The sequence below is a fragment of the Artemia sp. Qi Xiang Cuo genome, chromosome 9, assembly GCF_049724085.1.
Source record: "Artemia sp. Qi Xiang Cuo chromosome 9, ASM4972408v1, whole genome shotgun sequence".
Taxonomy (NCBI): domain Eukaryota; kingdom Metazoa; phylum Arthropoda; class Branchiopoda; order Anostraca; family Artemiidae; genus Artemia; species Artemia sp. Qi Xiang Cuo.
Genome location: NC_142802.1, coordinates 42,261,769 through 42,275,865, shown reverse-complemented (window position 1 = coordinate 42,275,865; position 14,097 = coordinate 42,261,769). Strand labels below are relative to the sequence as shown.

The 14,097-nt window shown below is 36.9% G+C and overlaps 1 protein-coding gene across 1 annotated transcript in view; it reads right to left on the bottom strand.

Moving 5' to 3' along the window:
* Positions 1–5,029: 5,029 nt before the first annotated feature.
* LOC148948666 (MKRN2 opposite strand protein) overlaps positions 5,030–14,097 on the bottom strand; it is a 72,994-nt gene continuing 63,926 nt past the window's right edge. Inside the window, exons 2-5 of the mRNA XM_089094580.1 lie at positions 12,076–12,221; positions 8,004–8,078; positions 6,809–7,003; positions 5,030–5,281 (exon numbers count right to left, since the gene is read on the bottom strand). Of these exons, the coding sequence (XP_088950706.1) occupies positions 5,092–5,281; positions 6,809–7,003; positions 8,004–8,078; positions 12,076–12,194 (579 nt within the window). The 5' untranslated portion in view covers positions 12,195–12,221 and the 3' untranslated portion in view covers positions 5,030–5,091. The remainder of the gene's footprint in view (positions 5,282–6,808; positions 7,004–8,003; positions 8,079–12,075; positions 12,222–14,097) is intronic.

Sequence of the window (14,097 nt, the reverse complement as noted above, 5' to 3'; positions counted from 1 at the left end):
ATACATAACACATTGTGCCAACATCGTTCTTATATATCCCCAGGGCACAACTTAAAACCCTTGCCCTGAAGGTTGTAGGGGAGTGTCCTCCTCAAAAACATATTTTTTATCTGGAAATCAACTACGCCGAACAAAGTGGCTATCTCAAAATTTTGATTGGATGTGTTTGGGGAAATGGTGCGCGTGGAAGGGGTGTTAGTTGCCTTCCAATCACTTTCGACTATTAAAAAGGGCACAAGCCACTCCAATTTCCAATCAAATGAGCCCTTTTTGAAGTTTATGTGACAACTCCTTCGATACGAAGTGCCCTGATATGGAAGAAGAAAAAAAAAACAAAAAAATAATAATAAATTGTGCCAACATCGTTCTTTACTTAGGCAGCGCGATTGCGCTGCCTATGATAAACTAATTTCTGGTAATCTATCTCTTTTTTGTACCTAGACCTGCACTTAGGCCTAATGTAGGCCATAGTAGGCCATGATGTAAGCACTATTCCTTCGCAACTCTTTGGTCTTAAAGGCTTGAATTTGTTGCTTGGGCTATCCTGACAAATAGATTAGGTTTCAACCACTGATTTACTTTGGCAGACAGTCGAAACTTCGTGTTGGATTTTTTTCTGAAACTGAGACCAAGGGCCTTTTATTGTTGTTCATTTTACGAAATTAAACAACCATCCGCTTCAAAAAGGTAGATGGCAATTCCATTTTCTAATGGGCCTGATCCCTTGTTTCTACATGTCATCTACGATAATTTATTTATTTAAGTTTATAAACAGAATTATTTTATAGTTTATAATCTGAATTCTTTTGGGGGTAATTTTTATTGTCGAGAAATTTATTTTCCGCACCAGAAAATACTTCAAATTGAATCGTTTCTTTTCCTGTCATCTACTACACTTGGCCATGGGCACCCATAGAATGAATTTTAGGGGGGGGGGGGGCTTACCTGGTCTAATCGGCACTTTCATTGGTGTATAATTGAAATCTCAAGACAAAATGACAAAATATCTTTGCCAACATGAGAGCGCTGCCTACTTAAAGAGCAATTTAGTCAAAATGTATTGTTCTTTTTAGACCAGGTTCGCTCTGGTAGAAAGAAATTGAGTAAAACAGTCAAAGAAGTTTATTAACGACAGCAAGCTCCCCCGTTTTCACTTGCGCGCTTTATACCACCGTATTCCCAACCCAAGGGGAGGTCCCCATTTTGTTCAGTGTAGTTTTAATGTCCGGAAATTACGACTTTGAGAATGACAACCCCCCGCCCCCACAACCCTCAGAGCAAGGGTTGTAAGTTATGCCCTATGGGGATATAAGGTATTTTATAGAAAGGATGGTCGTATAAACCTCAGAGGGGGGCTCATTTGATTGGTAATCAGAAGTTCTACTGGCCTTTTTAACAGTCAAAAGTGATTGGAGGTCATCCAGCCCCCCTCCCCTCTCCCCTACACCAATCATTTCCCCAAACACATTCAATCATAATTTTTGAGATGGCCATTTTGTTCAGTGTAGTTGAAAGGTCCAGAAATTCTGTCTTTGAGGATAACCGCCCCCCCCCCTCGATATAGCCCTCAGGTCAAGGGCTTTAAGCTACGCCCTGGGGGCATATAAGGTTGTTATAGAAATGGTGGTCGTATAAACTTTAAAGATGGTTCATTGGTTTGATAATCACAAGTTGTAGTGCTCTTTTTAACAGTCAATGTTATTAAAAGGCAAATAGCCCCCCCCCCACACACACACACGTCGTACTTTCCAGAAATACATCTGATAGAAATTTTAAGGTGGCCATTTGTTGTCGTAGAAACTTCGAAAAGGGCTCAGTCGGTTGGTAATTGAAAGGGCTAGTGCCTTCTTTAATAGCCAATAGTGATTGGAGGGCAACCCCCCCCCCCCCCAAGATCATAATTTCCCCAAATACTTCCAGTCAAAATTTCGAGATAGTTATTTTGCTTGACGCAGTTTAGAAGTCCAGAAATTATGTCTTTTGAGGATGAGAACCCCCTCACAGTTCAGGGCAAGGGTTGTAAGGTATGCCCCGAGGGCATTTAAGGTTTTTATGGAAAGGGTGGTCGTATAAAATCCGGGGGGGGGCTCACTGGATTGGAGATCTGAAGTGGAAGAGCCATTTTTAAGAGTCAAATTTATCGGAGGGCAGCTATACCCCCTCCACGTCATATTCCCCCCCCCAATGCATCCGATAGAAATTTTAAGATAGCCATTTGTTCAAAAATAGTCCAAACATCTCATAACATGGCCTTTGGGGTTGACACAAGCCCCCAAAGTATGGGGATAAGGGTTTAAAGTTATGCCCCGGGGGGAAGTAAGGTTTTTATGGAGAAGTGGTCTTGTGAACTTTAGAAGAGGCTCATTTGATTGGAAATGCATACTTCTGGTTCCATTTTAAGGGTCAAGCGTGATGGAGAGAAAATAGCCCCCACTCCCTGATATCCTTTTTTCCCAAACACATTCGATGTAAATTGTGAGACAGCCATTTTGTAGCCAATAGTCCAAAGAGAATATAACAATGTCTTCAGTAATCAAATATAAGAAATATTTAGGCAGACGTTGAACTAAATCAAAACAAGCTATGAGCATGTGAACTTCCAAAAAGGTGACAAAGCAATATCTCAAGAACAATTTACATTATTAAGTTAAATCTTTAAGAGTAAGGTTGTGGGGGATTTTGAACTAGCCAGAACTAGCTATGTGCATACTTTTAGTACTACAATTACAGTTACTGTAACTAATGACGCTTAGAGTATTAAGATGAAACTTCTATGAAGTGTTTAGGGGGCGTTCCAATTAAACGAAAAACTGTATACATACAGGTTTTCAAAAAGGCATATAAGCAATATTATAGGCAACACCACTCTATAATAGCTAGAAATATCATTGAAACATATAAAGAAGCTAATTCTATTCAAAATAAAAAGTTCTAGGGTCCTTTCTAAGAGTAAAAAGAGACGGGAGGGCAATCAGCCCGTCTCTCAAGCCGAATTATTTCCCAAACATATCTAGTCAAAACTTTGAGACAACTATTTTGTTCAGCATAGTAGAATGGTCTAGAAACTATGCCTTTAGGGATATTGGGCATGTCAAACCCCCACATCATAAGATCCCAATTCGTATCATAAGATTGGTCTTTTGTTTAATGATTAATCAAAAAAAACTTTTTTCACAAAATATGTTTTTCAAAAAAAAGTAAAGAACTCCATCAAACCAAAAATGAACAAAAATAGAATAAAATAATCTACCTAGCATCCAAATACCACAAATCAGTATCAATAAATAAATGAAACCCAAAAAATACAGAAATTAAAATAAGTCAAACTAAAAAACGAGCAGAAATTAATCTGAGTAGGTTTCTAAACCATATGCTTTCAAAAAGCCAGAATGTAATTTTTACTGTGTCGAAAAAAAAATCAAATGAATTTACTGAAAAAAATGTGCATTGTCAGTTTAATATACATTTGCTGATATTTATTCCTTAAAATCTTAATTAATTTTAAAGTTAAGCAACCATCCCTTCCATAAAAACCTCTAATACCCCCTGGGCATAACTTACAACCCCTGCCCCTGATCTCTGGGGTTTGTTTCAACCTCAAAAGCCTTGTTATATGATATTTAAACTATTTTGAATAGAATGGCTATCTCAAAATTTCTATTAGACGCTTTTCAGGACAATATGACATGTGGGGGGATAGCTGCCCCCCGAACAATTTGACTCTTCAAAAGAGCACTAGAGCGTCTGATTACCAATCCAATGAGCCCCCTTCGAAGTTTATATAACCACACTTTCTATAAAAACCCTATATGTCCCCAGGGCACAACTTTCAACCCTTGCCCTAATGGCTGGGGGGGATTTGTTATCCTCAAAGACATAGTTTTCAGACCTTTCTGATAGGCTTAACAAAATGGCTATATCAAAATTTTGATTGGAAGTATTTGTGGAAATGACAGGTGAGGAAGTAGACATTAGCCCTCTGATCACTTTCGACTAATAAAAAAGGCACTAGTCCTCTTAATTTTCAATCGAATGAGCCCTTTTTGAAGCTTCTACAACAGAAATTTCTATAAAAACGTTATATTCCTCAAGGGCATACCTTTCGACCCTTGTCCTGGAGGCTAAGGGGGGGGGGGAGGGTTGTCATCCTAAAAGAAATAATTTCCAGACTTTTCAACTACGTATAACAAAATAGTCATATCAAAATGTTGATCGGAAATGTTTGGGGAAATGATTGGCATGGGGGGGGGGGGGTGATTCTCCCTCTGATTACTTTCGACTACTAAAAAGGACATTAGTCCTCTCAATTTACAATCAAAAGAGCCCTTTTTGAAGTTTTTACGACAACACTTTCTATATGACATTATACGCCCCCAGGGCATAACTTACAACCTTAGCCCTGAGGGCTGTTGGGGTTTTCATGCTCAATAACATAATTCTCAGACCCTTGAACTACGTTCAAAAAAATTGCTTTATCAAAACGTTGATCAGAAGTGTTTGGGGAAATGATGGGTATGGGGGGGGGGCGACATTTGCCCTCCTTTCGCTTTTGACTATTAATAACGGCACTAGCCCTCTCAATTCCCAACTGAATGAGTTTCTACGTTTTCTACGACAACGCTTTCTATAAAACCTTATATGCCCCCAGGGCATGTCTTACAAACCCTTGCGCTGAGGGCTGTGGGGGAATACCATCCTCAAAGACATAATTTACGGAATTTTCAACTAAGTTGAACAAAATGGTTATCTCAAAATTTTTATTGGATGTGTTTGGGGAAAAGATGGGCGTGAGAGATTACAACGCTCTGTCAAACCTTATATCCCCCCCGGGCACAACTTACAACCCTTGCCCAGTGGGGTGGGGGGGGGTTGATGCTTCTTTATTTTCTTTTTCCTCTTTTTTTTGTTATTACTCTTGTTGTAATTTGTTAAAAACGGGAAACAAATTTCATTCATTTATTCATTCAAATCATTTAATATCATAAAATTAAGACACATTATGTTCTAAGGCACATGGACAGTAGTTTATCTATAGTTATGGATGAAGGATTGACTTTGAGTATATATTAAATGCTTGGTATTTTTATTGGTTCAAATTATATAAAATCCATATTTTTCAATATGTCTGTAAACAGATATATACTTCGCAGCTCTTTTTGTAGATTCAGTTAAGAACTTTTCTGAGAATAACGTTTTATCTTTGCAAAATTCAGCTATTTCTTCTATCGAAGCTAAGCACGACGTCACAAAAGAAAAACAGTTAATGTGGCTATCGTCATACCTGGAAAAGAAAAATTATTCAGCCTGAAAATAGATCATTTGTATGTCATAGAGAGAAGGAAAAAGGAAAAAAAGAAACAAGGGACGAAGAATGAAATGAGCCAAACAAATTAAACAAGTTAAACAAGAATGAAATAAGTCCAAAAAATTAGGAATAAAGGAAAACAAGTATCGTCTGTATATTTAAAAAAAATTCAATATTTTTACATAAAAGTAAAGGGCAAGATGAAAACTTAAAACAGACTGAAATTATCATACATATATGAGGGGCCTGTCGTCTCCCTTAAACCCCAGCTCTTTATGCTTAAGTTTAACTAGTGTTTCCTTGAAAGAATTATATCTTGAAACAATTCTAGAATGCAACAAACATAACCAGTTGATAACTGAAAGTATTTTATTTACCAATAGCTTTTCAAAACGTTTGGAGTGAAAAGTTTCGAGCCGGCAGTTATTCTAAAATATAAGATAATGCATGTTCTTTTTCAATGTCACTCTTTACTCCCATTTGAAAAAACTTGTTTTTCAAATTGATTTAATTTTCGTCCGCTTTTAACCTCATACTCTCATCTATATCATATATATTAATAATAATCTCACATCTAATAATCTTGTAATATCTTTTTATCCTTTTACACTATCTCTTATCTATAATAATCTTTTAATATCATATATGTTCAGGTTATCCTGCATATTAATGAAACTATCTCCATCCTACATCGCTTTATATGCATAAAAACGGTCCAAAATGTCAATATTGTTTTTCAGGTTCTTCCTCAGAAAGGGATGGATAGTTTCTCCTTTATTTTATACCCCCCCCCCCCATACATTATGAAAAATGGCTTCTTTGATGTTTTCGTTGAAAACGTCAAAAAACAAAATTAATCCTTCCCCAAGACTTTTAAAAACATCTTTAACTTAATAAAAACAAAAGAAATCCTTAAATCCCCCCCCCCTCGCCTAAATATTTACGAATTACCATGTCTGTCAGGGATTGCTTTCTTGTGAAGGTTATTCCATCAAAGCAGTTTTCCACACTTTCAAGTAAAAGTTCAAAAGGTGTATGAAATTTATCCATCAAATTGCGTAAAGAACTAGCAGTACGTCAAACATTTCTGGTGCACATGGTGCCGCGAGATATCTTTTCAAGAACTCGCCTGGTTTGAAACTTGTGCTCAAACCTCTAGGTATTTAAAAGTTACGGATTGTCAGCTTCAAGAGAAAATACTTCGACTTGAAAAGCGGTAAAGGGAAAGTGAAAACGAAAAAAATTGGAGCAAATGCTATAAATTTGGTAAATATCTAAAATAAAAGTAAACTAAAAGCGGTAAAGTAAAACTGAAAACAGAAAAATTTTAAAACGGAAAAGCGAAAATGGAAAGAAAAAGCTGTAAAATAAAAGTGAAAACGAAAAAAAATGGGACAAATGCTATAAATTTGGTAGGAATCCAAAATAAAGGCCAAAAAGAACTTTGTCAAAGTATTGTCAGATAGTTAACTTAAGTTACAGTTAAATTTGAATTCTAGTTACCTTTCATGTTTAAATTTTTCAGAAGTCTTCTCCAGTATTAAGTCCCACTCTTCTTTTTCAATTGATACTGGGATATGAATGTTCAAAAATTGTTTCCAACACCCTCCAGCCAACACTCCACGAGCATCAAATTCAAAAATTTTGCCTTTGGAATTTGTAATACCAATATGAAGATCGCTTCCATTTTTATAATCCCTACAAATCAATCATAGTTAAGCTCAAGTGATATTTGGCAGAAACAGAAACAAAAGACATACAATCAATAAGGCAAAAATGAAAAGAAATATGTGCTTAAGTATTAATTAACAAATTGTTATGTATAGTTATTATATAATAGTTAAATCATGGTCAAAAATAGACATGGATCAAGTGGAGCCAGTTAAAAATAGCGAGGATAAGGTTTTGTTCGACAAATATAAAGATCTAACGATCCCCAAACCGGGTCCACAGACCTTAGGGGCTCCACAAAAATTCCAACCTGAAAGAATGAGCTACAACTAACTACGATAAACCACGTGGACTGCCATGAGAAATAATCAAAGAAATAAGATATAAGTTATAGAGCGGGTGCTTAAGAAACGTGACTCATTTTAAGGATCCATCCATCCTAGGGTCACCCTGCTCCCCCACCCCCACCAAAAAAAAGAAGAAGAAGGAGAAATTTAGAACACGCACCCCCTCCTCTTCTTGACTAATTGAAGCCTCAAAAAACTCATTGTTTTCATGTTGTAACTCTCTCTCGACAAGAAAAAATCTTATTCCCCCCTCTCTCCTTGAGGTAAAAAGTAAGCAAAACTATGGTAGGTCCTAGCCTTCATGTCAACAGAAATAAAACAAGGCTGAAGTAATTATCTGAAATATCCGTTTGAGCTTCTGGATTACTCAAAACTCCATGTTTCTTTTTCTATTGAAATCGATTTTCAGAATAAAACCGTATCCACTTACGCCGCAAATATAGTAACCGTACATTGCCATAGGCTGACTGGGCTTTAAGTCAAAGTTTCCAAGAATATTATAATGGGCGTATACATGCTTTTACTCTTAACGGCTGATCAATATGGCTTCTCGTTACAATTAGATTCAAGAGGGGTGCTATTTTGCAATAATAAAAAATTAAATTGTACACTTGTTTAATGCAACTATTAAGGCACAATAATGTAACTGTTTAATCTAACAATATCACCGCTGGTCTCACCTTAAAAATAATCCGTCTGTTGGTTTCAAAGTGACAGACATCGGTTCACTTTGGTCGAGAAAAGGCGAAGGGATCCTAAAATTAATTAAATAATAAATCAGAAACGTGTACTATAAAAAAAAATTAAACTGGACAAGATAGCAAGATAAATTACAACAATACCGCTTACGGAAAGAACTTCACGAGGCACCAAAGTCAGTGTGAAGACAACAAGAAATAAGTTCGTCTTCTTCTTCTTTTTACTTTCTTGAGCACAAATTAGGAAGTGTGAAACTATCTAGATTGTTTAGTTAATTTTCTATATTTGATTATTTTTAGAGACATAAGGTTGTATTTAAAAACAGACAATGAAATAGGTGCATTTACACTTGGAGCTTGCAAAAACAACGAAACAGAAAAAAAATTTAAGGGCAAGCAAAAGATAAACACTGATGAATTGTGTAAAAACAGAGCATTATTATGAAACGCAGTGAAAACACAGCAAAACGAAACGTTGCAAGGTTTTGGAGAGTTTAGGATGTTGAGGAAGGAGGGAGGGACACAGTCTTCTAAAATTGTCTGACGGGCTTACTTCCCGAAGAATTCTGCCAATTGCCACTCCAGTATACACTTTTTCTATTTTCAACAATAGCAAAAAAATTATTTATGCTTTATAACCATTTCATGACCAAAACACGCTTGTTCTTTACATGTTCGAGGATGGGGGTCATATAGATGTCACTGACTATATTGAAATTCTGAAAAAAAATTGATACACATACATGTATTGGACACACAAACTTAATGTATTGCCAGACTCAAATAATCTAGAGATATTCGTTCTTCATTATCTTTTATTTTGTTGCCCACGCAACGAAAAATGTTCTTCTTAGGTCCATAAGCCTCCAAAAAGCAAAGCATGGATTGTTGAGCGCAATGTACACACAACTTCATATTTAGCACGCCATCTTGTGCACCTTTGAATCAGTAACACAGTAAAATGGCCTAGCTTCCCAGGCAGAGTGTAATTTCCTTTTGTTATCGCTTTAACAAATAAATAATGGGAACGATTAACGTATAAACGCATTTTTTTCAGAAAACGTAAGAGACCAATTCAGACGTTTGAATCAATGCTTCGTAGATTCCACGGACTCGACGTGTTAGGGCAAAATATTTCTGAGAAAGTCCCAATCCCGTGCTTCACCTCTATTACTACGGCCTTGATAATTTTCTATAAAACGTCTTTATTTATGGGATTAGACCCCGGCGCCGCGCCGAATAGGGAAGACCGGCGGCGGCGGGGCAAAAAATAGCAGCGGCAGGCACCACCGGCGCGATCTATATTGATCGCAATTATTAATGTTTTTATCAGTCTTTCTCAAATCCCAGCTTAAATTTACAAAAGATTCGGGCCTATTCATGAGTTAAAAACCTCGCAAGTCGCTGGCTGGACGTTGGTCTTCTTCGTTATTCCTCAAGAGAAGTAGAAATCTGGTAGAAAACGAAATGGCTGTGGCGTTTCAGAACCGTTGCATAATAAATGAAATAATAGATTATAGATTCGCCGTGACATTCAATAAGATCCAAGGAATCTAATTAAAAAGGAGCACATACAAAAGCCAAATTAGGCCAGTAGCCTATAAGAAATCCAAAAATACACAAGACAATGAACAAGTCCTAATGGGGGGCCTTGGGTCAATAAGAATATTTCTATAGTTTCCCAGGGAATTTGATATCATTTTCTTCCGTCTCCGCTTTAAATGGAAAAAATAATTATCTTTTTGGCATCCCTCCTTTCAATTAAAAAAAATTGAGGCATTATCATTTAAAAATGATAGCCCGATATCTCCCCCGTATGGGCCATAACATACAATTTTTTATAAATCATATTTTTGGGGTCACTTCCGTTTCAATCTTCAATTCCTCAACCTTGTACACAGTCTAAATTTTGTCTCAACAGAAGATTTTTGGGAGGGGGGGGGGTAAGAATTTTTCAGAAAGAAGATCTATTTCTTTAATCTATCAGGCGTTCAACAATTGTGTATTAAATATTTAGAAAATGTATCTAAAAAAAGCAAAAGAAAACAAAATTCTTCAAACTTACGATTCAGCTGTCGTAATGATCTATTGGCTATAAATTTCAAAATCCAACTGAACCTGTATAGTATATGCGTTCTCTTCAACTTAAAAATGAAATTCTTGACTACGAATGATGTAAGAATCTTATAGCAATTGAGAAACTTCATTCAAAATGGTCTATACTCATCAAACAGTTCGTGGTAACGAGCTGTAAGTAAGGAGCGACGCGGCTAAATAGTAACCAAAACTCTAAGAAACGGATACCATTTTGATACCAGTAGATACATCAAAAGAATTAGATTTTTAGGCCGGTTTCAAATATTTACCCATCAAAAGTTACGAGCCTGAGAACATTTATCTTATTTTCGAAAAAGGGGGAAAACACCCCCTACGTCATAGAATCTTAATAAAAATCACACGATCAGATTCAGCGTATCAGATAACCCTATTGCAGGAATTTAAAGCTTCTATATGCAAAAATGTGGAATTTTGTATTATTTTTTTTCTGCCAGACGAAAGATCACGGATGTGGGCTTATTTGTTTTTTTTTTTCTTCCCTGGGATGATCGTATCTACGCAGTGGTCCTAAAATATCGCGAGAGGGCACATTCAAACGGAAATCAAAAGTTCTAGTGTCCTTTTTAAGTGACCGAAAAATTGGAGGGTAACTAGGCCCCCTCCTACGCTCAATTTTCCCCCCAAGGTCACCGGATTGAAATTTTGAGATAGCCATTTTGTTCAGTATAGTCGGAAAATGTAGTAACTATGTTTTTAGGTATAAAATGACCCGCCACAGTCCCTGGGGGAAGAGCTGCAAGTTGTGAGCTTGGCCAATTGTTTACATATAGTATTTGTTACTGGGAAGTATAAATCTATTTTTTTGGGGGGGGGGGTATGCGTGGGGGGGATTTCTAAGGGGAGAATCTTTCTTTGTGAGGGAAATTTCTGATGAGGGATTATTCTAAGGGAAATTTCACACTGGGAAGTTTTGACAGAATTACTATACGAAATTATTTTTAATTGTCTTACATTTTCTTTGCCAAATTTTTTATATGGAGATGTTCCGGGGAATTATCCGGGGGCTTTTATCCCCGCGTTTTGTTTTCAGGGAACAACTTCCACGGAAGGCATTTATGGAGTGATCGAGAAACCGACTATACATTAAAGTCTTAATCCAATGAAAAAATGCTAAGGAGAATTTTTCAGGGTGAATCATCCACATTTTACAAAGAGAGGGGGGGGGGAGGATTCTCAGCGAGGAATGAACTGTCTGGAGGAAATTTGACGGGGGGTACACTTTAAGTTTGATGAAATTTCCACGAAGGAGTTTTCCGTGAGGGGGAGGGGTATATTTCGTAGAGAGTTAGCCATATTTACCGGCATTATTTAAAACACGAACAGAAATTATGCCATATATGAAGGGTTACCCCCTCTTCAATACCTTATTCGTTGCTCTAAACTTTGTCTGATTACTAAAACTAACACACAGGGGCCGTTTAACAAGAATAGGAAGCTTTTCTAAAAGGGCTAACATATTTAGCGTAAAGAGCAAAGTATTGAGGAGGGGGCAACCCTTCATATACGGAATAAATCTGCAAAATTAATATGGAAATTGTCTTTTAATTTTTAATGCACGGTGAGCCAAAACCGAACCTGCATTAGTTGAAAAACGTTCAGAAACTGAATAAAAACAAGTTTTTTTTTAACTGAAAGTAAGGAGCGACATTAAAACTTAAAACGAACAGAAATTATTCTGTATATGAAAGGGGCTATCCCCTCCTCAGCGCCTCACTCTTTAAGCTAAAGTTTGACTCTTTTTCACCACTCTACTTCTAAAAACAATAAAAACCTGTAGCGTAAAGAGCGAGGCGTTGAGGCGAAGAGAATAAGATCTACTGAATGAGTTTAACTTCAAGAAAAGCCCTGCGTAATATGCTTCCTTTTTTTAATAATAAGGGGAAATAACTACTTTATATCTCATGTAAAAGCGGGAATATACAAAGGAAATACTTACTCTAGAAATTTTTCGGAAGTTCGGTTCACAGACATATGACAAATTGGGCAAATGTATGCAGTATCAAAACTGAAGATTCTTCGTTCACAATGCTCATAACTTGTCAATGATTTTTGCATGGTAACTGAATCCACAAATATTTGACACTGAAATAATGAAATCAAACTATAAAGTTTTTAATAAAATCCAATACAGATGTACCACTGCCGTCTTTGGCCCTTATATAAATAATAAAATTTGCAATCGTTGGGATTTGCTTCCACGTCCTCTTGCATTCTAGGCTGGATGGCTAGGCATGGTGGTACATCTTTTTGGTTGTAAGTCCCATCATAGAGAAGCTTCAAGCCCCACAGTCAGACCACTTATTACAAACTTATTTTTAAATGAAAAGCTTGCTGCTATTAACAACTTGAAATAAATTTTATATAGAGAGATGTTTAGCAACTTTCAGGGTCAACTCTCTAGGATTCTACCCCACTTTTTAGGGTTACAGTGAGAGAAAGATTGTGATGGCTAGCACACGTTTTGCGGATAAGGATTGCCAACGATCGTCATTTTCGGCTAACCAACAATCTTATTGGCTAGCCAGCTAGGATCAAATGAAAAGCAGATCGTCACCGAACGGGGTGGAATGACTTCGTAGCAAAGAATTTAAAGGGAATTGTAATGTCTTGGGGGGGAGGTATAAAGGGGAAAGCTTTAAATGTATTGGGACGGAAGAGGAGTGTGCGCAGATGTGTTAGTAGAAGGGCCTTATTGACTCGTGACGGGGCTCCTTATATGGGCATAGAATACTGACGGGGCACCAAATAAGGGCATAGAGCCATTAGGGAGAACACGTGGTTAATGGGGTTAATGACCTCTTTTTCCAAGATCGATGTATTTGATGTTTCTATGTGTAATAGCTCCGGGAAGTAGGTTGCACATGAGCATTGAATTCTATCGGGAGCAATGTTATTGATCTAGGACTCGAGGGGGAAGTAAATTTCCGAGAAATTGATTGCGTAATCGATGGGGAAGTGAATTTCCGAGAAATTGATTGCGTAATCGAAGGGAAAGTTGTTGATTCACGAAGGGGAAATTAAGAAACAAACATGGCTTCTTTAATCTGTGATTTACATAATCGCTAGGGGAAATTATTGATTCACGAGCATGGGGAATTATGAAACAATATGGTTTCATTGTTGTTTGGTTAGCTTAACCTGAGAAATTGATTTACATAATCGGCGGGGAAATTGTTGATTCACGAAGAGGGAATTAAGAAACATTAAGGCTTCTTTAATCTTTAGGCCTGAGGGATTTATTTATTATTGTTGTTTTTGGACAAGTGCATGCTAGGGGTGAATGTCAAGGTGTCCTGGAATAGGAAACAGTTAGATCACATGTGTCCTTCTCAGCCAATCATCGAGTCGGATACATCCTCCTTCTCAGCCAATCAGAGGCCTGCTTACATATGATTTTCCCCGTTACATAACAATTCACCCTTGAGATTTCGTATATAACGGGTGTGCATTGTGATTCAATTGTTTTATGGATGGTTATGTGTGTTGATTATTTGATGGTTTTATGGATTTTCTCACTGAGAATGGAAAAACAGGAACTTTGACACTTCCTTCTTGTTGTTGTTCAAGCCAGATGTTACGAGTTTCCGGGAAACACATGTGCTATCAGTCATTAATCAAATTGTCTCCGGCGCGAAGTTTATTAATGTCTATTTAGTTCTAAAGAGAACCCTTTCCGGGAAGTTAATTAATGTCTGACAGATGATGTCATGTTTGATTGATTGACACGAAAGGGGAATGAATTTGTTATTCTAAAGAGAATTGATTTGATTTATGAAAGGGGAATTAATTTGTTGTTTCTAAAGAGAATTGATTCACGGGCAGATGTTACGAGTTTCCGGGAAACACATGTGCGATCAGTCATTAATCAAATTGTCTCCGGCGCGAAGTTAATTAATGTCTTTACATTTCCAAAGAGAAAAGTCTCCGAGACAAAGTTTAAAGTCTGACAGATGATGTC